The 22,389-nt window shown below is 39.5% G+C and overlaps 1 protein-coding gene and 1 long non-coding RNA gene across 2 annotated transcripts in view; one reads left to right on the top strand and one right to left on the bottom strand.

Annotated features, from left to right (window-relative positions):
• LOC116977112 overlaps positions 1-22,389 on the top strand; it is a 68,695-nt gene that overhangs the window by 28,115 nt on the left and 18,191 nt on the right. The gene's annotated exons all lie outside the window — the stretch shown is intronic.
• Positions 1-22,389, bottom strand: part of hif1a (hypoxia inducible factor 1 subunit alpha) — a 36,431-nt gene that overhangs the window by 5,649 nt on the left and 8,393 nt on the right. Inside the window, exons 2-13 of the mRNA XM_033027427.1 lie at positions 13,700-13,890; positions 12,779-12,924; positions 12,415-12,499; positions 10,559-10,671; positions 9,396-9,598; positions 8,529-8,635; positions 7,215-7,362; positions 5,504-5,724; positions 3,695-3,966; positions 2,788-2,910; positions 1,974-2,398; positions 555-672 (exon numbers count right to left, since the gene is read on the bottom strand). Of these exons, the coding sequence (XP_032883318.1) occupies positions 555-672; positions 1,974-2,398; positions 2,788-2,910; positions 3,695-3,966; positions 5,504-5,724; positions 7,215-7,362; positions 8,529-8,635; positions 9,396-9,598; positions 10,559-10,671; positions 12,415-12,499; positions 12,779-12,924; positions 13,700-13,890 (2,152 nt within the window). The remainder of the gene's footprint in view (positions 1-554; positions 673-1,973; positions 2,399-2,787; positions 2,911-3,694; positions 3,967-5,503; positions 5,725-7,214; positions 7,363-8,528; positions 8,636-9,395; positions 9,599-10,558; positions 10,672-12,414; positions 12,500-12,778; positions 12,925-13,699; positions 13,891-22,389) is intronic.

The raw sequence follows: 22,389 nt of genomic DNA, 5'->3' as shown, positions 1-22,389 counted from the left end.
TTTTCTAAACTAATCTTTGATGTAGCACCTGAACGTGGCTTCTGGAAATGTAAGAGTACATCCATTGATTCACTACAGCAGGGTACTTCTAAGAACTCCATAAATTAATCAGACGTCATTTAACCTTCACAAAGCATTGTTGACAATTACCTTTCTGAAAAAGTTAACTATGCACTAATCCAGAGGATTTTTTTGAAAAGATCATAGCATTAACAAATCTTTAAGGATAAAATCCATTAGTTCACAATGATCTGATAGCCTTGGGCTCAACAATTTGCTCAGTACCACTTCCATAGTGATTTATTTTGAGTTCCACCCTCCCTTCCAATCCCAAAATAAGGATAATTTCTGGGATGTTTCTTGAAACCTCCATGGCGAAGACTGATGCAAAATATCTGCAACTCTTCATCCATCTACTTGTTTTTCAATATCCCCATACCCTTATAACTTCAACCACTTCTAGTTATTGTATAGAATCATACCATATTCTTTTGTGCTGGAATAAAAATAATTAAGCAGAATTACTACGAAGAAAATGATAAAACTACACCTACAATTCCAACTGCTTGGAACAGGGAAGCTGCATTTTCCAACTTTCGTTTCTTAGGTGAATTGTGCAAAACCACTGTCTGAGGGCTCGGGTCTTCTGTTGGAGCTCTTTCTTTTGCAGATCTTGAGGCAAACAAAATAGTTTTAGTGCAATTATATTATTAAACATCTATCAACATCAGACTTTTGAAATCCTCTAGTGCATGCTGCACTTTCTTTGAATAGTCCACTTTGATCTGTTCTACACAAGTTCATAAATCATAGGAGCAGAATTAAGCCATTCGGCTCATCAAGTATACTCCGCCATTTAATCATGGCTGATCTATCTTTCCCTCTCAACCCCACTCTCCCCGTAACCCCTAACACCCTTACTAATCAAGAATCTGTCGATCTCCACCTTGAAAATATCCATTGACGTCCTCCACAGCTGTCTGTGGCAATGAATTCGATTCACCTCCCTCTGACTAAAGAAATTCTTCCTTATTTCCTTTCTAAAGGAACACCCTTTTATTCTGAGGGTTTGGGACATTACCCATCCTATGCTTTACTACATCAACAAGACATTTTTTCCCTTTTCCTTTGTTAAATTTGCAGTAAGGGTCCCATGCTTAGTAGAAGCCGAATTTTATTGAATGAGGAAACATTAAGGATGGGCCAGGAAGACTTGCTATCAGACACCACAAAGGCGTCTTGGTTAAATATCTGCGGACATAGGCAATTCATGAATGTACAATTCAGTTATCAATTAACCACATCAGTGGCTTTATGGAATGAACTGGTAGACTATTTTACAAGTTTAGTACATAAATAAAATAATTCTGAAAGCAGCACAATAGAACAAAACAATTTAATATTAAGAGAAAACTGTTTTGGGGGTCAGGATAGAGAAAAGTACTACAGCGGAAAATTTAGGCAGTTTCTTGCCCAGTGCTGTAAACTGAAGTACACAAGAAGTCTGGTATTTTCTGTTAGATTTGTTTCCTATCCCTCCATTTTTCATGTGCATTGAGACTGAATGCCTAAGTGGTCTCTTTCTTGACTAGAGACCTGAACTAAGAGGTTTTTATTGTAATACTGTCTGAGTGTTTCAACTTGTGCTAAAGAACACAAATAACACAATAAAGATATTATTTGTTGATATATTTTACTCACTATTTGATTAATTGACGTGAATAGCGCAGATGAATTTAAATGGATGTGCGTAAAGGAGAATGAACGTGAAATCCAATCATGGACTGGTTGAATAACCTTATTTGTTCTGTAAATTTTGTGTAATTCCCTCACTATTTACTTGCTGGTGTGCATGCATGACAGGGATCTGTTATAATGGTGCCAAAATTGGGATCACCTGACTGCTTGCAGAGGTCGTCAACACTACCAAAAGCAAGTATCATTGGCAAACCTAAAATAGCCACTTATGTTACCTTTTACTGTAATTAAGCAATGCCTCCACAGGAGATACAAGACTCTGCGGATGTGAAGTATCAATCTGCTGTGTCAGTGGTCCTTTCCCTCCAGTTCGGACAGGTGAAGCTGTTCTGCTGCTGCTCTCACAATAGAGTGCCTCTGGGCAATTATCCATTTCATTTACATGTATGCAAGATTTAATTGCATTCACAGGCTCAATCTTTTCCACTTGGTTTAATGTTTGCGTATTCTTGTGTGGAGTGTCTTTAACAGATGATCCAGCTTGTGGGAAGATGTCAATCACATTGTTCATGCTTTGTGTGCTGGGAGGGGTGGCTGGAGATTCCGTAAGTGGTGAAAGTTGGTCCAATGATCGAAGCTGAAAGTCATCATCCATTGGGATGTATGGAGCCAACATCTCCAAATCCAAGTTATCAATGTCCTAGTGAAATGAACCATTTCATTCAGTCAGAATATACATAGATTTGCTATATTTATTTCTTGGCTAAAATAGACAGCATAACTAAATTCAAATCTGATTCAAAATCTATCTCACTTTAATTATTTCATAGGTATCTTTACAATTAGATAAAGTTAAGATGCAGCAACCCTCATGCCTGAATTCTCTTTCCACAATACAATCTATAATGTGAAAAGTTCAACTAAATGTGTCTTGTGGTATCTTGATTATAGTATGCTCAAGTAGCTGATAATCTATTATACAAAAGGAACTGGAATTTTCTGGACTAACCTAACTATTTTGTTAAATTTACTTTTTTTTTTGCAAAGTACATCATTGTACATAATTTCAGCAATATTTGAATGTCATACCTGAACAGAGAAGGGGGTTTTGGCTTCCGGATCAATTGCAAAAAGCTTTTCCACCATGTCCAATTTGAACTCGTTAGAAATTTCAATGTCAACACTAAAGCAATAGGCTGGAGGACTACTGGGCTGTGAAAATAATTAACAAACTTCAGTTAATTAGATGAAGAAATAAAAGTCAAATAGGAAACAAGTACTCCTAAAATTAAATTTATGGATTCAAATTAAGGTGGAAAGAGTGCTGCTCAGGGTTCGAGGCCCTGAGCTATAGGGATAGGTTGGTAGGCTCAGACTTTATTTCCTGGCGCACAGGAGACTGAGGGGTGATCTTTTATAGAGGTGCATAAAATCACGAGGAGAATTGATAGGGTGAATGCATAGTCTTTTATCCAGCGTAGGGAAATCAAGAACCAGAGAACATAGGCTTAAGATGAGAGGGGCATGGTTTAAAAAGAAACCTGAACGGCAATCTTTTCACGCAGAGGGTAGTGGCTATATGGAACAAGCTGCCACCAATGAACTAGTCGAGGCATATACTGTAAATGTTTTTAAAATGGCATTTGAGCAGGTACAGGGACAGGAAAGGTTTTGCAGGATATGGGCCAAACATAGTCAAATGGGACAGGCCTGTATCGGGCATATTGGTCAGCATGGACCATCTCTTAGAGAATAACAAAATGTTGGCAGTACTGTAAAAGCACTTTACTCCAGACAACCTAACTGCTGCAAAGACAGCGGTTGAGGAGGAAGTCTGCCCCTGCGTATTTGTTCCTTATGTTATGTTCCTTGAAGCATTCTAAATGTGCAGCTGCTTGTAGGAGCTACTACAAAAAAATTGCAAACATTCACAGAATACTGAATAAAACTGATGTACTTGGATATCTTGTTGGAAAACATATAGCAAGAGACTTACTTGTGTTGAATTGTGAGTGGGACCAAGACAGGAGGATTTGCTTGTTTGCTCATTAATTTGTGGAATGGTAAATGAAAATTCCAGTGGCTCTTGGGCTGTTTCAAGCTTGATAATTGACTCCAAGGCCGACTCTGTGCTGTTGCATAGTGGCTTTACTGCATCCGAAGGAGGAAGGGGTGATAGTGCCAAGTCTACCGTCTTTCGGTCAGTGGCGGAGGGCAACATAACATCATTGTACAGAGGGACCTCATCAAACTGCTGTATTTCTGAACCTGAAACAAAATGTATTAATGGCATTTAGAATTTGCACAATGCTATCAAGCTGCTCTTCAAACAACAAAGTTTATCAGTCAAAATCCTATCGTTGATACTTTTTGTGAATACTCTGCATAGTTACAAAGACATAATTTAGAATTCTCCTCCTAAAGCTGAATGTTACGTCTTTATAATAAACAATTTTACAATTAGCCACTCACAATTTCCCAAACAATATTACTAAAACTAATTGTCATTAAGATATGGTTATTTGTGTCTTCATATTAGAAAAATGTAGCTAAATCAGTTTAGGTTTGAAGTGAATGTTAAAGAATGCCATAATTTAAATTTCTGTGAATTAATCTTTGGAGATTTATTTCATTTTGTAAAGTAAAAAAAGATTGTTTAATTTGTACACAATTCAGACACTCCTCGACTTGTGTAAAGGTTACGTTCTACTTTAGTAGAGGCAAGTCAGAATCACCTCAAAATTAGGTAAAAACAATGAACTGCAGATGCTGGTTAATAGAAACATAGAAAATAGGTGCAGGAGGTGGCCATTTGGCCCTTCGAGCCAGCACCGCTTTCAATATGATCATGGCCAATCATCCAAAACCAGTTCCCCGTTCCGGCTTTTTACCCATATCCCTTGATTCCCTTGGCTCTAAGAACTAAATCTAACTATCTCTTGAAAATACACAAAACAACATTGTGCTGGAGTAGACAAAAATGCTGGAGAAACTCAGCGGGTGAGGTAGCATCTATGGAGCGAAGGAAATAGGCAACGTTTCTGGCCGAAACCCTTCTTCAGACTGATGTGAGGGTGGGGGGGGGGGGACAGGAAGAAGGAGGAGCCACTGGGCTGAGGGAGAGCTGAGAAAGGGAGGAGAAAGTAAGGACTACCTGAAATTAGAGAAGTCAATGTTCATACTGCTGGGGTGCAAACTGCCCAAGCGAAATATGAGGTGCTGCTCCTCCAATTTACGGTGGTCCTCACTCCGGCCATGGAGGAGGCCGAGGACAGAAAGATCGGATTCGGAATGGGAGGGGGAGTTGAAGTGCTGAGTCACCGGGAGATCCTCCATGGCCAGAGTGAGACCATTGTAAATTGGAGGAGCAGCACCTCATATTTCGCTTGGGCAGTTTGCACCCCAGTGGTATGAATATTGACTTCTCTAATTTCAGGTAGTCCTTACTTTCTCCTCCCCTTCTCAGCTCTCCCTCAGCCCACTGGCACCTCCTCTTCCTTTCTTCTTCCCACCCCCACCCTCACAGCAATCTGAAGAAGGGTTTTGGCCCGAAACGTTGCCTATTTCTTTCGCTCCATAGATGCTGCCTCACCCACTGAGTTTCTCCAGCATTTTTGTCTACCTTCGATTTTCCAGCATCTGCAGTTTCTTCTTAAACATTGTGCTGGAGTAAGTCAGCAGAGGTGTTAAAACTGGTTATATTGGTGACATTTATAACTAAAAGAAATGCCTGCGGCACAATCTTTGTGCCTCTGCAAAATGCAAAAAATCACCAAAACACAAGATGTTGGAGATAGTTTCTAACCTGAAGGGCTAAAGTCCAGCGAGACAACTGTATCGCCTGCGGCTGGTGCAAGTTGAGTCAAAGCTTCTGGTTCCTCCTTCAGTTTGTCAAACAGATTGGTGGCCTCTTCATTTGTGGATTGATCGGTTGTTGCCTTAACAGGTTCCTCAGCCTTCTCAGTGAATGCTGGTACACGTTCAGTCTGATCCAGTGAAAGAACCACTTCTTTTTCAACTAAACCACTGAAATAAATATTGATACATTTAACCCCCAGTTTCACAATAATGAAGTGAAGCATATCACTTCAAACATCAGAACTCTTATGAATTTTGCATCTGTGCATACATGCAGGCATGAGAAAAGAAAAATCTGAAAAATGAGGAAGAGAGATGGGGGTCCAGGGGGCATTGCCCCCGCCTGGCAGGGTTCCTAGGGGCGATGCCACAGGTAGGGGTAAAAGGGGGTACCTCCCCCTATATGCAGATTTTTTTGATAATTGTACCTTGAAATTACAGTTTTTTTGCCTGTTTACCCTTTATGTTATACTATTTTTTTTAAATTGTACCTTAAATTAACACATTTTACTTGCTTGCCTCTTCTTAATTTACACAGAAGTTTTGTGATAATCATACCTTAAAATGACACCAACCCCTTGCTTGTTTACACTTAAGTAACATTGAAAATATTTAATATTACACCTACTTGCAACATGATACCTGTTCCTTGCTTGTTTACTCTAATTAGGGAGAAGTATCCTTTACCATTGTATTTAAACGGCAAATTCATTTCAAATCCAACTCTTAACAGTTAAGATGAAAATGATGATCCATCTACTTCAAAGATGATCATATTGTGCTACATAGCTACTCAGACAAATTAAGTACAGCGGACAAAATATTAACATCTCAACCTGGAATTTAAGACAATTTGAAAATAAAATTTCTTTAAATCTATGGTCAAATTATTTATTTAAAAAAAAAAAGAAAAAGCGAATAATCCTTTATCTTCTTTTGATTGCTGGACATTTTCTGATTGCCAGAATTTGCAAAGTCAGTGACTATTAAGGAATGCTAATTGCTGACTCAATGGCGAGTCCAATTTGGAAATGCAGCCAGAAGGCATCATGACAGGCCGCGGCCGAGGACTGGGAACGCGGCCAGAGGCCTTTATCGAGACACCGCGATCTCGATGCCTCCCGAATCGCCGCGTAGAACCCCGGCCAGGGCCTCGTGGGTAGAAGCTCGGGTCGAATGAAGCGGCCGACGGCGCCCACGACTGGAGCCTGGGTCGGTACCACGGAGGCGTGAAGTGGGGCGACGACAGCGGTGAAGCCTCGCGACAATGGGGCCACGGCGGCGGTGAAGCCTCGCAGCGGCGGCGATGCCGTACCAAATTTCAAAATCCACGGATGCGTGGAGAAATCTCATGCCTGTACATGGTAATTTCTTGAACTTCAGGGCACACTGGTTCAGAAAGGCAAGCCTGCAAGGTTACAATGATCTCACTTCTCTCCCGGTATTGCTGTTGGTATGAATAGATAACCTACTCCACTACACAGAAATATTTGGATAGAGGGGCTTATAACTGCTATTTCCATGAAGAGGTATGTTTTGTTCATAACATGCAAAATATCTTCTAGTTCGCTATTTTAATTAGAGATGGGAGGATTGTATGCTATGGAAATTATTCCTGTTCTGTAAGAATTATCACCATTTTTATTATAGATGCTTACCTCAAAACGTAGTTCACACAGACGATGCACTGAGGTTGGGAATTTTTTGAATTGTAGATTACCGTGGCCTGAGTTTCCACCCAAACATAACCACCTTCCTTTCCTAACATCCTGTACTGGCCTGTGGTTGCTTGGCCTTTTGTAAATACTTAAGGAAAAAAAGAAACATCCTTAATTGTGGTCAAACAATCAAGGTTTTCACAATTCAAAGTATTCGTAAACAACCTGACTTTTCAGTGTAATTTTCAGGAATTCCTAAATCTGTACCAGACCACAAAAAATTGCAGCAGAGATTTATGGATGTAGCCCAATCGCTCACACAAATCAGCCTACATCAACACTTCACACTGCCTCAGGAAAGCAGCCAACATAATCAAGGACTATTTACAAACCAAGTCATTCCTGCTTCCCCCTCTCCCATCGTGTAGAGTATACAAAAGATACATATCAATAGAATCAGTACCATCTTTAGATTACTGTGTAGGAAGGAATTGCAGATGCTGGTTTAAACCAAAGATGGACATAAAAATGCTAGAGTAACCAGCAGTTACTGATTTCTCTAACTTCAAGTAAACCTTGCTCTCCATCTATCTTCTCCCCCCCCCCCTTCCCAGTTCCCTGACCAGTCCGACTGTCCTCGATTACATTTTATCTGCTTTGTTCCTTTCTCCTAGCTAACAATCATCCATTCTACATTTGCCTTGATCTCCATCCCCTTTGTCTCGTTTTCACACCTTACACTACCGTATCACTCTCCCCTGACAGTCTGAAGAAAGGTCTCGACCCGAAACGTCACCCATTCCTTTTATCGAGAGATGCTGCCTGTCCCGCTGAGTTACTCCAGCAGTTTGTGTCTATCGTTAGATTACTGATTGGACCACTCAAACTAGAGGTGCAATCCCAATCTCCCAACCTATCTCATTGAAGCCCATGCACTTTTTTAATCTGCACTTTCTTTGTAGCTGTAATGTTATAAACATTATTTTCAGAACTCTGGTATTTTTCTCTTTGCACTACCCATTGTCCTTGTACACGGCTTGATTATATTTGTGCACAGTATATTTAAACTAGATAGCACACAAACAGTTTTTCACTGTATCTATGACCACTGCATTACCACAACAAACCAAAACAAATATACTATTAAATTAAACCTTTCTGGAAATTTAACTGAACAGAAATTTAATCCAGATTCGTGCTTGCGGGATGAGACACCATGATTTCTTAATCACATTTGGTCAAAATGGTTCTGGCCCAAATGCCAATAAATATGTAGCGAAGAGAAAAACAAGAAGTTCTTCAAAGACAACTTACGATCATGATGGGTTTTGGTCAGATGGTCTGAATCCATGGCGTGGTAATATTCATAGATTGAACGACCCAGCAATTCTTCTGGTTGATAGCCCATTAACTCTGTTATTCTGCAAGGAAGATTACACAGGGGAAATAATTCAGATGCAGCACTGTATTGTACATTTGTATCAAACCACTATTTCCACTCCCCCGAATAAACTGTTATAAAAGTCGAAGATAGAAACAAAAAGCTGGAGTGACTCAGCAGGTCAGTCAACTGGCTTATCTCTTCACTTCATATGTTTGGACTAAATAAAGCACTATTTGATTCCTCTCTTGCCTGCCAACGCCATTCTTTCCTGGAACATCATGGTAACAAAGATCATGCTCCACCGTTTCTCTAATCTTTAAAAACATATTACCCTTTGTTCACTATCCTACCATTCCAACAAATGCAAACAGCTTAGGGTCTCAAATGCCATGACAAAAAGATTTGTTGAGCTCATTGTGCCTCTTCCCTTCAGAGACTAAAGATGCTGGAATCTGAAGAGATAATTTAAAAAAAAAGGGTTCAGCTGGAGGAAGTTGGCTAGTCAGTAGATATTTTTGGAAGGAAATGGACAAGTCAACATTTCTGGTTGTGTTCCTTCATTTAGATTGAGAGTAGGGAAGAAATAACCAGTTATGACATTTGGGGGGGGGGGGGGGCTAGAGGTTTTTACCTGTTATACCCCTTTTTCCAAAAAGAATCACAGGAAATCCACTGAATTGTTGATCTACTCTAAAAGTTGAGAACTAATCAAATGCAATGAAATCTTGATAATTTCAATCCCAATAATGGAATACATTAAACATCCACAAATAATCACTTATTAGCTCTTAACTTGCCTCTCATCACAATAGGAGAACTTCATGTCCAGGCCATGACGACTCAAAAATGTCTTGCTGTCCAGTGGGACCTCTATGTTGGATGGGTGTGGAATAGGTTCACAGATCAAAACAAGACAGGTCATAGGTGGCTCCTTGTAACCACAGTGCATCTGCTCACTATTGGATTTGTACACTTGAATGTGCCCAGTGCAATGAAGGACCTGCAAAGGACATGTCAACATTTGGTAATTGCTACGATTTAAGTCCTTAACATCATTTGGCAATTTAAGCATATTTAACTTGGACCTTTAATTTTTTTAAACATTTGCCTTCCTGAATCACCATACCTATGTAACCACTTTCTCAAATCATCAAAGGGTCTTCGACTGTAACAATCATCTTTGGAGATTATCACTCATTTTGATTTCTCTGGAAGCATCCTAAATGATCTGTTTGATTTGGTCTGCCGCATTTTTTTTACCAGTGGTATAACGCTAATTTCCCAAACTAAGTTTTTCCCTCCTCCCTGACGGTGGATCACATCAACTTCTTTCAAATCAAAGTCTCAGTTTATCAGCATGCTATTCAGTTCTACTCGGCACTAACACTCGCATGTATGTACTTCCCTCGACAAACAGAAAGAGACTTGGTATTTGGAAGCATTTGATTAAAGGACAGTATTACTTCCAAGCACAGGGTGTTCTACCTTTTTGTCACTTTCCAGTAATTGGTTGTTTAATAGATTAAGTTTCTATTCGAAAATCATAGATTGTCTTCAGATCCATTGTTAGGTTGTCACAAAACCATTCCCGGTGTGTTCATGTTGATATTTTAATTTTCTTCCTCCATGTGGCACATTTGCCTTCATTAAACTTCACGTTATGCTGAACAGAATAACAGTTATTCTGTCCAGCTATATAACTGCTGTTTCTGAAACCGTATATACCACCAACCCCCCCCCCTCCATGAGTTTGTTATCCTCTCAGGATTTGCCCTTTATCATTGTATTATTTGATCGTGTTTAAGCTAAAATTGTCAAAATTCTATTCTATATCAAGATAACGACATACATTTGAAGCTTCATATCTGAGAAATCGAGGTGTCAAAAATTTGGGATTACATGTCCAAACCTGCACATTTAGAAAAGGAAGCAAGATCTAGATTAGAATCAAACCTCATACCTTCCATGTTGCTGATTTAATATTGACAGTACGGCCTCGACTCGTCAAAGTACATTTCATCCGCAGGAAGAAGTTGCGTTCGGTGTTCTGATCCTTTCCCTTCTTCAGAAGTCCTAAAGTTCAGACACCACCACCAGTGTTAAAAACATAGGTTCCAATAACAAAAACAGTGATTCATAATTGTTCTAGCACTGCAGGTGGCCACCTGGCCAATGATTCCATGTTGAGAATTCCGTCACTTCCGTTCCCCCTGCTCTAACTACACAAGTCTGGAAGTCATTATTCCCTGGAGTGCCTATACAATTTCCTTTTGCAAACTCAATGGTTTTGGCCTTCTCCACTCTCGATGGCCATCACCTTTTCTTGGGGTTAAGAATCCTTCCTCACTTCCGCTCTATATGTGGCCCAAAGCCACAAATCCATGTCTTAGGCTTGTACCACCAGCTAAAGGGAAACAGATTTTCGTTCCTGATCTTATTTCATCATATATTCCTATTAAGTCTCTCTTAAATCCTTTGTTCCATGCAGGACGAGTTTTTCAAACCTACTTTCTAATTAATATCATTATCCCAAGAAACATTCTGGTAAATTTCTTCTATTTCCTTTCAAGGATCTTCCCATCCTGTCTCGAGTAAAGTGAATAGAAAGGGATGTCGGAGTCCAATCAGAGTTTTATAAAGATTCAACTTAATTTGTATTTAATGCTTCCTATTTATGAAACCCATAATTCCAAATTCTTTACTCAATTAATATAGTTCAAGTTCAAGTGAGTTTATTGTCATGTGTCCCTGTATAGGACAATGAAATTCTTGCTTTGCTTAAGCACACAGAAAATAGTAGGCATTTACTACAAAACAGATAAATGTGTCCATATACCATGATATAAATATATACACACATGAATAAATAAACTGATATTCTGTCATTTTTGAAGAACTTCAGATCCCCCTGGTTGCTGCATACTTTAGCACAGTGCTATTAATTCTATACTGCCTCCCCCACCTTTCTCCCAAAACACTTCACATTCCTTTTTGAATTCCATTTACCTGCTAATGTATGTCCTGTTGCAGGTGAATGTTAGGACACTCAATGTTTGCCACAACACCAGGTTTGGTATTAGTTTTTACTTTAGTTTATTATTGTCATGTGTATGGAGGTACTTTTTCTTTGTATGCCACCCAGTCAAATGAGTGAGAAGGGAAAAAAAACGCGTACCAGATATGAATTTTGTCCTAGTTTTTCATTGCCAAAATGATTTGAAAACATTTATCTTGAACCATGTTACACAGTGAAATAAATTCATTAAATTAATCCCAACTTTGTGAACACTAATAACTTAACCACACAAAAATCATTGACAACTGAAATCTGTAACAATTTAATATGTAAATACTGAGGTAAGCAATTTGGTCAGGTTTATCCCCAACAACTCACATCTTCAAAATGATGCTGTGGTTGAGAGAAATGTATTTAAATTTAACACTAGGAAATTTAATGTATCATTTATGTTTCATTGCTGAGCCTGTGGCAATGACTATTTTTGCACACTAATTTACAGTATTTACATGTTTCCCATTTGTTACCTTGTATTTAACAACGTGGGACATTGCTCAATTATAGATGGATAGTAAGAGTACAAATGATTACTGGGGTAATCTGGAATAGGTACAAGTTATAATCAGATCGGCTGAGATCTGATTATATCTGATTGAAGGGGTAATGTGACCTGCTCCTGCTCCCACTCTGTATGGAAAAAGTCCCTAAAATACACAAAGTACAATACGTACAACTAAAATTATAAAAATGTCCTAATTATGGGAGTCTTTAATCTATTAAAAACTAAGCTGTTTTCTTACCTTGCCTGTGTGAAAGCATTTCCCGCATCTCTTCATGATCACATGGGTGAGTGAAGTCAAAAAAACTGTGCCCAATCAGTTCAAACTGTTTAATAAAAAGTAAAGAGAAACATTGATAATTATAAGTAATTAAGAATATTAGTTTAAACAAAACTTTAAAATACAGGCTTCCAGATTTGTAAGCAACTAGCAAAACAATTGAAGAAGGCAACAAATAATCTGCTGGAGGAACTCAGCAGGTTGAGAGGCAAAGAACTGTCAATGTTTCAGGTCAAAGCCCTGCATAAATGGCAATAAATTATACATTACTTCTGTACAATATCACATCACACAGTATTTACATAGCAAACATAATCAACCGTACCTGAGTAAGTCCCATGCACTTGTTGACATTCTCAGACATGTAGATCATGTCTCCATCCTGTGTTAACACCAGGACAAATCCATCCAGAGCTTTTAAGTAAAAGCTGTTAAGTTGTTTCTCTAAGTCAGCTTCCAGCTCAGCATCCCCTGTATATGTTAGATATAAATCCAAATAAATTCCTTTTGTTAAGGGGCACAATTTCAAATTAAAACCAATTGTTTGATTTGAGAGCAAAGCATTTATATTACACCATGTGTTGAATGCTACCAAATGGCAGTAAAGAAAGCTATTTTTCAGACCAAAATAGCAGGCGAATGCTATTCTTTATCCAAGTGGTACCATAGAATATTCAATGTCCATATTAACAGAAACCAAACTCTCCACGATACATTCATTAAAAAACCACATGAATATAGCAATATTCCACATAATTACCAAGTCTTGCCCAATTTACAAAACAGGATGTAGGGAGAGTCTGAAAAAAAACTTGCATCATAACAATTTGTATTTATATAGCATGTTCAAAGTAAAAAGTCAATGTGAAGTACACTGGGAATTATCAAACCTTAATTATAGTTTTGACCAATGGTAGCATAGTGCAGTGAATTCTGAATTTATAATCCAGGTTATGAACTAATTCCCATTTAGATACAGTGCTTCTTTGAAGAAAAAAATCAGGTTATGAACATGTGGACACAGATTTCCAAGAGGCCCAATGAGCTAGTGCAAGAATAAATTAATATCACACTGTTTCATACTCAGCAGGTTAGGTAATCACTGCTTGAAAACAGTGAATTTCTAATAATACTGCACAGGTCTTTTTGTATTTGGATCACACATGACATTTCATGTGAATCATAAATAAACAGTCAATATTTATCAGCTTTAAATAACAAATTGTTCGATCCACAAACAACTTACGATCATTGAACAGTTTCCTCAAGTGTAGGTAGCTGATAGTCAGCCTCATGATAGAGGCTTTATCGAGATGAGAGGTGACACTGTGTGGAAGTGGCAATTCATGGGCCAACTCAAAGAAGACCTCTGATTCTTTGCTTCTTCGGCACCTGGCAGCATCACGAGACTTTTCCTTTCGTGTCTCTGAGCTACCTCTGTTGAGATTAAAAGAACCATTAGAAATCTGTTTTGAAGATTTTTCACATAAATAACAAATAGTGAGTTTTGATCTTGCACCAAAAAATTCCTGAAGAAGGGTCTTGACCCGAAACGTCACCCATTCCTTCTCTCCAGAGATGCTGCCTAACCCGCTGAGTTACTCCAGCATTTTGTGTCTACCTTTGATTTAAACCAGCATCTGCAGTTCTTTCCTACAGATTCCTGTTCACCTTTGCTTTAAAGCTCCCAGCCGTTTATTGCATAAAATACCCAACCAAGTGTTAAACAACCCAAAATGCATGTCCTCATGCTTGCCTGGATTAAATCAGATCTGTTATTGAACCATCCAAATTGTCAGCTGAAGTTTTAAATAAGTCTAGCAAAATATTTTAGGTTTCTTTGCAAGTCTAAAGTTTCATTAAGTAAGTTTTTGAATCCTTAATGCTCCAGGAAGTGCTTTTGAAAGGAGTAACAACTAGGGGGCATACCTGAACTTGTTATCACATTTATCAAGATCTTTGTGGAGTCTTGTGGGTAGTGCTTGTTTTGTGCTCCCACTCAGTGATTAGCAATATCATCCATTCCTACCGTGGCTTCAGCATGGGGCTATGAAGAACTTACCAGGGGATACACCCAACAGAGCAAGTGCATAAATGTCAGTGGTGAGTGTAAGTAGCACACCAATGATAGCAAAATGTGGGTTTGTCATAAATGTGGGTTCTGCAATTAATTAGCAGCTTCCCAAAGTGCTAAACTCCTTATTGATGTATTAAACATAAGAAGCATTAAAAAGTCTTTCAATTATAATGCAATTCTATCCACCCAAACAATCTTGAATAGCGTAAGTGAAAAAGGATAAAAAATGCATCAAACATTAATTCACTTTCCAGTGACCTAAAAAGTAGACAGAAGATTACCTATGCTCATTATAGTATGGGAGGGAGGGGGAAAGAAATTAATTGGGGCTTGGTCTTGCATTCTGCTGGAATATTTGATTGCCATAACACCAAACTCCTCACTAGAGGGAGCTTTAACAAAACCATTGAATGGCTTTCCTGCCTTACTGTAAGACAAAATATTAGTTAGATCGTGTTTCAAAGATGGTTTCTGATATTATACTATGGGAAAAATCAATTTGGATAGCTCAGATTATTTCAATAACAATTTATCCACTGTCTCAAAACTAATAATCCATGTAATAATCTTGTTTTTTATATAAGAGCATGAAAAAGAGCAATACACTCACAAAATAACATTCTAGAAAAAAAGATACTGGGATTTAAAAGTAGACTAGAAGAAAATCCAAAAGTGAAGAGGACAAGTAAATTGGTGTCTAACAAATAGTTTAGCTGTACGTTGTCACTTTCCCACAAAGCATTTGGAATCCCTATTTTTATAAATTGTCTTTTCAAATCACCCTGGTCCCTTAAAATATTATGTTAATGGAATCCCTGTGTCTTTAAAATTGCACCATTTATCATTACATTTCATGGTCAAACACACTCTACACCTACATTACATTACCAGTCAAGACTACACACTGAATTGTCTGTTTTTAAGTCTATTACGAACTACCATGCTCACCTTTTCAATTTATGCTGTTTGCAATTTTGGTATATGTGTATAATTTATAATCCAGTCCATTTCCACATATCAAAAAAGGACATAAATGCTCTTCCCCTGAGAACGATGCTCCACCCTGCCCATAGGAATATCCACCACACTTCCTCGGCACTAGAAAACAGTTTACAACTATCCTAAAGACACAACACTCGAGTAAAAGTGATGGTAGGCAAAAATGCTGGAGAAACTCAGCAGGTGAGGCAGCATCTATGGAGCGAAGGAAAAGGTGACGTTTCGGGTCAAGACCCTTCTTCAGACTGAAATGCAAGAGATCCTTGACTACTAGGACTTATTTGTAAGACATTAACAACTATGTCTCATATAATGACAAAGGAGGGCATTCAATCAATTTCATTTCACGGTACTCTGAAAGATGTCCATTATAATTCCTGGACCTCTTACACCCCAGCGGCATGAACATTGACTTCTCTAACTTCAAGTAGCCCATTGCATTCCCACTTTCTCCATCCCCTTCCCCTTCCCAGTTCTCCCACCAGTCTTACTGTCTCCGAATACATTTTATCTCTGTACTGCCCACTTTCCTGACATTAGTCTGAAGAAGGATCTCGACCCAAAATGTCACTCATTCCTTCTCTCCAGGGATCCTGCCTGTCCCGCTGAGTTACTTTGTGTCGGCATTTGATTTAATCCAAGACCAACTAGGATGTTGAGACCTCAGTAAATTGGGTCAATACTGAAGGCTGTGCTTGCATTTGCATTTTTATTATGGATTCCATAAGTCATAGGAGCAGAATTAGGCTTAGTGAAAAATTAGAATGAAACAAAGTACAAGTTACCACTGAAAAACATCTGCTCCAAAGGTTTCTGAAAACGATCGCTGGAAATTGCATCAATTTGTGAAAATGTTGTTGAATAAATGAAACAATGTTTTACTATATGTCCTTTGCACAAACTTCTGATCAGAATCAATACATGTGAATGGAAATTGTATTAAGTTGGCCAAAAAATTGGAAAAACCTGACAGCACTGACAATCTCATTTCTTTATTCAATACCATTTGCACTTCCATCCTGGATTCTGTTGCTCCTCTTAAAATGAAAAAGCCTAAGCCTAAAGGCTGGCCGTGGCTCAATGAAACTATCAGAGCCCGAAGAAGAGAGTGCAGAAAATCAGAACGGAAGTATAAATCTGATAAGCTTCAAATTTCCTTTGAACTTGAGAAACAATCTTCTCAAATACCAGGAAGCAGTAAAGTCTGCGAGAACACAATATTTTTCCGACCTTATTTCCAAAAACGCCCATAACTCCAAGGTCCTATTTAGTACCATTTCCTCTGTCATATGTCCTGCCCCCAGGACCAACTTAGCTGGGTCCCCTGCTAAGTGGGAAGAATTTACTACATTTTTCACCAGCAAAGTTGAGAACATCAGAACGAATATTTCCCTTCCCATCCGTGACCTAGCTGTCTCATTGGTCTGTTCTTCTAAATTAGACTTTCCAACCCGTTACTCTAACCTCCCTTGTAAAGCTGGTCTCCACTATGACCAGCTACCTGCCCCCTCGACGTTGTCCCCTCTGCCCTTCTGAAGGATGTCATTGCAATAGCCGGTCCCAGCATCCTCTCTATCATCAACAGTTCTCTGGCCACTGGCACTGTTCCAACCTGCTTCAAGCACGCGGTGGTCCAGCCACTCCTGAAAAAACCTAACCTAGACCCCACCATACCTAGCAACTACAGACCTATTTACAAATTGCCTTTCCTTTCAAAAGTCCTTGAAAAGGTGATTCTAAATCAACTAATGCCTTACCTACACCAAAATACCATCCTGGAAAGTTTCCAATCAGGTTTCAGGGCCCACCACAGCACAGAGTCTGCCTTGTTGAAGGTACATAACAACCTGCTTCTCGCCATTGATTCCGGCGACTGTGCAATCCTGCTCCTTGTCGACCTCAGCGCAGCATTTGATACAGTGGACTACACCATCCTAATTGACCGTCTCCGGTACGGGGTTGATATTGATGGCACTGCCCTGAGCTGGAGTTTCTCTACAAACATAGGCAACTCTTTCTCCTCCCCAGCTAGACTTTGCTGCGGGGTTCCATAAGGACCTATCCTAGACCCCATTCTCTTCTCTCCCCTTAGGCCCAGTCATTCAAAGGCACGGCATTTCCTTCCACTGCTATGCAGACGATACACAGTTCTATTTCCCCTTGAAGCCCAACAACCGATCAACTCTACTCAGCCTTATGCACTGCCTCGAGGATATAAAGTGTTAGATGGCCCAGAACTTCCTCCAACTAAACGAGAGCAAGTCTGAGGTCATCCTACTCAGCCTCTCGACTCCATCAAAATGATAGCAGGCAGCCTTGGAAGCCTTACCCCCTTATTCAAACCTCACGCCAAAAATCTTGGCGTGATATTTGACTCCGCATTGAAGTTTGACAAACGTCAATGTTGTGGTTAAAGCTAGCTTCTTCCAGCTTCGCACGATAGCTACATTCAAACCATTCCTCCAATTTGACGACCTTGAAAAGATCATCCACGCATTATCTCCTCCCGCCTTGATTACTGCAACTCCCATTACACTGGCATAAGCTAATCATCCCTGGTCCAAAACGCCTCAGCGAGACTTCTGACGGGCACCCGAAGAAAGGGTCCACATCACCCCGATTCTGGCCTCTCTCCACTGGCTCCCAGTGCGGTTCAGAAACAATTTCAAGCTCCTCCTTTATGTATACAAAGCCCATAACGGGCTTGCCCACACCTACATCAAAAATCTGCTACCCACACTTCCACCTCCAGGACCCTCAGGTCGGCCGACTTGGGGTTACTGATCATCCCGCGGTCCTGGTAATAAGCTCAGGGGCGACCGCGCTTTTGCGGTTGCAGCACCTAGACTGTGGAACAGCATCCCTCTTCTCATCAGAACTGCCCCCTCCATCGACTCTTAAGTTTAGACTTAAAACTTACTTCTACTCACAAGTGTTTCTTGAGGTCCTCTGAGGGAGCGCTGTATGTATGTATTGTTAGATCTATGTATACTGTGTATACATCATACTGTATGTAGCACGTTAGTACCTGCACTGATGTAAAGCACTTTGGTCAACGAGAGTTGTTTTTAAATGTGCTATAGAAATAAAATTGACGTGACTTGACTAGTCTACTCCACCATTCAATGATGGCTGATTTCAACAATTTTCCCTCTCAATCCCATTCTCCTGCATTTTCCTAATAACCATGACACCCTTACTAATCAAGAATATGTCAATCTTTGCCTTATAAATAACCAATGACTTGGCTTCCACAGTGGCAATGAATTAGACAGATTTACCACCCTCTGACCAATTCAGAGAACTTAGCATTCACATTCTAGATTTCAGCAAGATTTGCCAAACTCCAAAATCACAAACTAATCCAGTGGTTCTTAACCTTTTTGGCATACATACGCGAACAAAATACTGTATGTGGTATGTACCTTTGTTAGGTTCCTAAAAATGGGCTCAACAAATGGATATGTTATTTATGACCCCTTCATGCCCCCCCCGATAAAGCCCAAATGACCCCCCCATGGGGGTCCCGACCCCCAGGTTAAGAACCACTGAACTAAATGGGTTCCAAGAATAGGAATTTGTATTTTTGTAACAACTGGGAATGTTGTCTTTAGAACAGAGTCTGCAGAAGGACTTCCATTTTAAACACTTCAGTTATAAAAGGTAGACAAAAGTGCTGGAGAAACTCAGCTGGTGCAACAGCATCTATGGAGCGAAGGAAATAGGCAACGTTTCGGGCCAAAACCCTTCTTCAGACTCTGAAGAAGGGTTTCGGCCCGAAATGTTGCCCATTTCCTTCGCTCCATAGATGCTGCTGCACCAGCTGAGTTTCTCCAGCACTTTTGTCTACCTTCGATTTTCCAGCATCTGTAGTTCCTTCTTAATCAGTTATAAAAGGGACTAATTTCCCCTAGTCGAGGGGTAAAAAACAGTGAGGGATTGATTTAAAGAAAATGGTTAGCAAGAGGAGCATTGTTTTTCCCTTCCAGAGTGTAGAACTCACTACCTGTACTTCGAGTTGTTATAAGCAAGGTTGCTGATTTAATGCTGAGAGTAGCATTAGATTGGATAGCTCTTCCTTGCTCTGCACAAACATAAAGTGTTTTCTATGATCCTTTAATTTATTGAACAATCTAATTTGACATTTTGTAGAGATACTATATATCACATGAGACTGTTATACCACCAATGCAAGCATTTATAGATGTCATAGAGTAATACAGTGTGGAAACGACCCCTTCAGCCCAACTTGCCCACACCAGCCAACATGTCTCAGCTACACTTGTCCCACCCACCTGCGTTTGGTCCATATCCCTCCAAACATGCCCTATCCATGTACCTGTCTAACTGTTTCTTAAATGTTGGGATAGTCCCTGTCTCAACTACCTCCTATGGCAGCTTGTTCCATACATCTACCACCCTTTGTGTGAAAAGGTTACCCCTCAGATACAATAGACAATAGGTGCAGGAGTAGGCCATTCGGCCCTTCGAGCCAGCACCGCCATTCAATGTGATCTATGTGAGGAAAAAGTTTCCTCGTCTCCGTTCTAAATGGCTTACTCCTTATTCTTAAACTGTGGCCCCTGGTTCTGGACTCCCCCAACATCAGGAACATGTTTCCTGCCTCTAGCGTGTCCAAACCCTTAATAATCATATATGTTTCAAGGAGATGCCCTCTCATCCTTCTAAACTCCAAAGTGTACAAGCCTAGCTGCTCCATTCTCTCAGCATATGACAGTCCCGGGAATTAACCTTGTAAACCTACGCTGCACTCCCTCAATAGCAAGAATGTCCTTCCTCAAATTATGGGACCAAAGCTGCACACAATACTGGTCTGGTCTCACTAAGGCTCTGTACAACTGCAGAAGGACCTCTTTGCTCCTATATTTGATTCCTCTTGTTATAAAATTATACTTATTAAATCTTTTCCCATTCACCATAAATCTACATCCGCGGGTCCTCAATTCACCTACTCTGGTCAAGAGACTCTATCTACCCGTCTATTCCTCTCATGATTTTATACATGATTATATATGTATTGTATCTTCTTTTGCCAATACACTATCACCTGTATGCCCTGGCAGGACTCCCATTCCTAAGTCAAGCAAACTGGAAGAAATTAAAAACAGATAATGAATGGATTAAATTCACAATGAAAACTTGGCTTCAATTCTATATCTAGAGTACTGAAAATAGCTGCTATTCCTGATTTGTTACTCAGCAAAATTGACAATGGTTTCAGAAACTGGGCGGACAAAGGGCTCATTACTGTGGATCGGCTTTTTTGTGGGGTAGTTTTGAAATCATATGAGCATCTTCAGAAAGAATTCGGACTGTCAGGGACGGACTTTTTTTGATTTCTCCAAATACGGCATTACCTGCAGACACACGTAGATTGGGAGCAGATATGTAAATTACCTTCTAATTTGGAAAAGATCTTCCTGTTGACTATGGAGGGAGCGTTAAAAAAGAATCTGATATCCCATTTATATAAAGGACTTCAAGAGTATGTAAAAGGAAACACTATAGAAACGAAACAGAAATGGGAATTGGAAATTAATATTATTATTACTGATGAAATGTTGGAAAAGACATGTCTTTTGGGTCACAAGTTAACAAACAGACCCGCCTGCAGGGAGTTTGAATGGAAAACTAGAATGAGAGTATTTAAGACTCCTCTTATGTTAGCAAGATACAGCAACACCTCAGATTTATGCTGGAGACAATGCGGGAAGATTGGTGATCATACCCATATTTTTTGGGATTGTCCCAAATTGTATCAATATTGGAGAGACATTCAGGCGGAGATTAAGCTAATTTTGGGGGTGGATCTACCTCTGGACTCGGCATGCTTCATACTAGGAGATACTCCAGAAATTATAGATACCAAAAATCAGATATACTTGCTTGAAGTGTTGCTGTTGATTGCAAAGAAGATGATTGCAGTGTCATGGAGAAATGTAAAACCACCAAATGTTCAACAGTGGAGGGAAAGACTGAAAAGTATATATTTGATGGAAAGTATAACAGCTAAACTCCAGTTAAGGACTGAGGCTTTCAACACTATGTGAACACTATGTATTACTACAACGGCCAAGATTGATTAAGGGCACGATTTGATGAGCTTGCTTGAGTGCCGGTGAATCTGATGCTTCTACGACAGAACTATAAGATGATTTGATGTGATGCTGATAGATGCTATGTAATTTGTATATCTTGTTTGTATGTGTATTTTGTCTTGTTAATAAATGTTGAGTTCAAAAAAACGTAAATCCATCTAATTAAAATGAGTAAGAAGGTAGACAAAAATGCTGGAGAAACTCAGCAGTGAGGCAGCATCTATGGAGCGAAGGAATAGGTGACGTTTTGTGTCGAGACCGGTCTGAAGAAGGGTCTCGACCCAAAACTTCACCTATTCCTTCGCTCCATAGATGCTGCCTCACTGCTGAGTTTCTCCAGCATTTTTGTCTACCTTCGATATTTCCAGCATCTGCAGTTCTTTCTTAAAAATTAAAATGAGTAAGTGAATGCATCTGACCAATTAATTCAGCCTGGGTTCTGTGCCTATATAGCTACTTATTCACACTGTCAATTACACAGTGGTAGCCATGCCATTATGCAAGTTGCATTAAAAAAACCTTTGTATGTTACAGTAGTGGAGAAATTGCTCAAGTATTTTTCTTCCATATGCTTCCTTATTTTCTATATTTGCATAATCTTACCAATGTGGTGGTTTCTTAACTCCAGTCAATGATTTCCCCTTGATGAAAAATTTATACTAATGGAGAAACCATCTCTTAATTACATAGAACGGTACAGTCCAGGAGCAGATCCTTCAGACCACTACGTTTGTACTGAAA

Source organism: Amblyraja radiata, chromosome 9 (assembly GCF_010909765.2).
Source record: "Amblyraja radiata isolate CabotCenter1 chromosome 9, sAmbRad1.1.pri, whole genome shotgun sequence".
Lineage (NCBI taxonomy): Eukaryota > Metazoa > Chordata > Chondrichthyes > Rajiformes > Rajidae > Amblyraja > Amblyraja radiata.
This window is presented reverse-complemented; position numbering and strand designations above follow the sequence as displayed.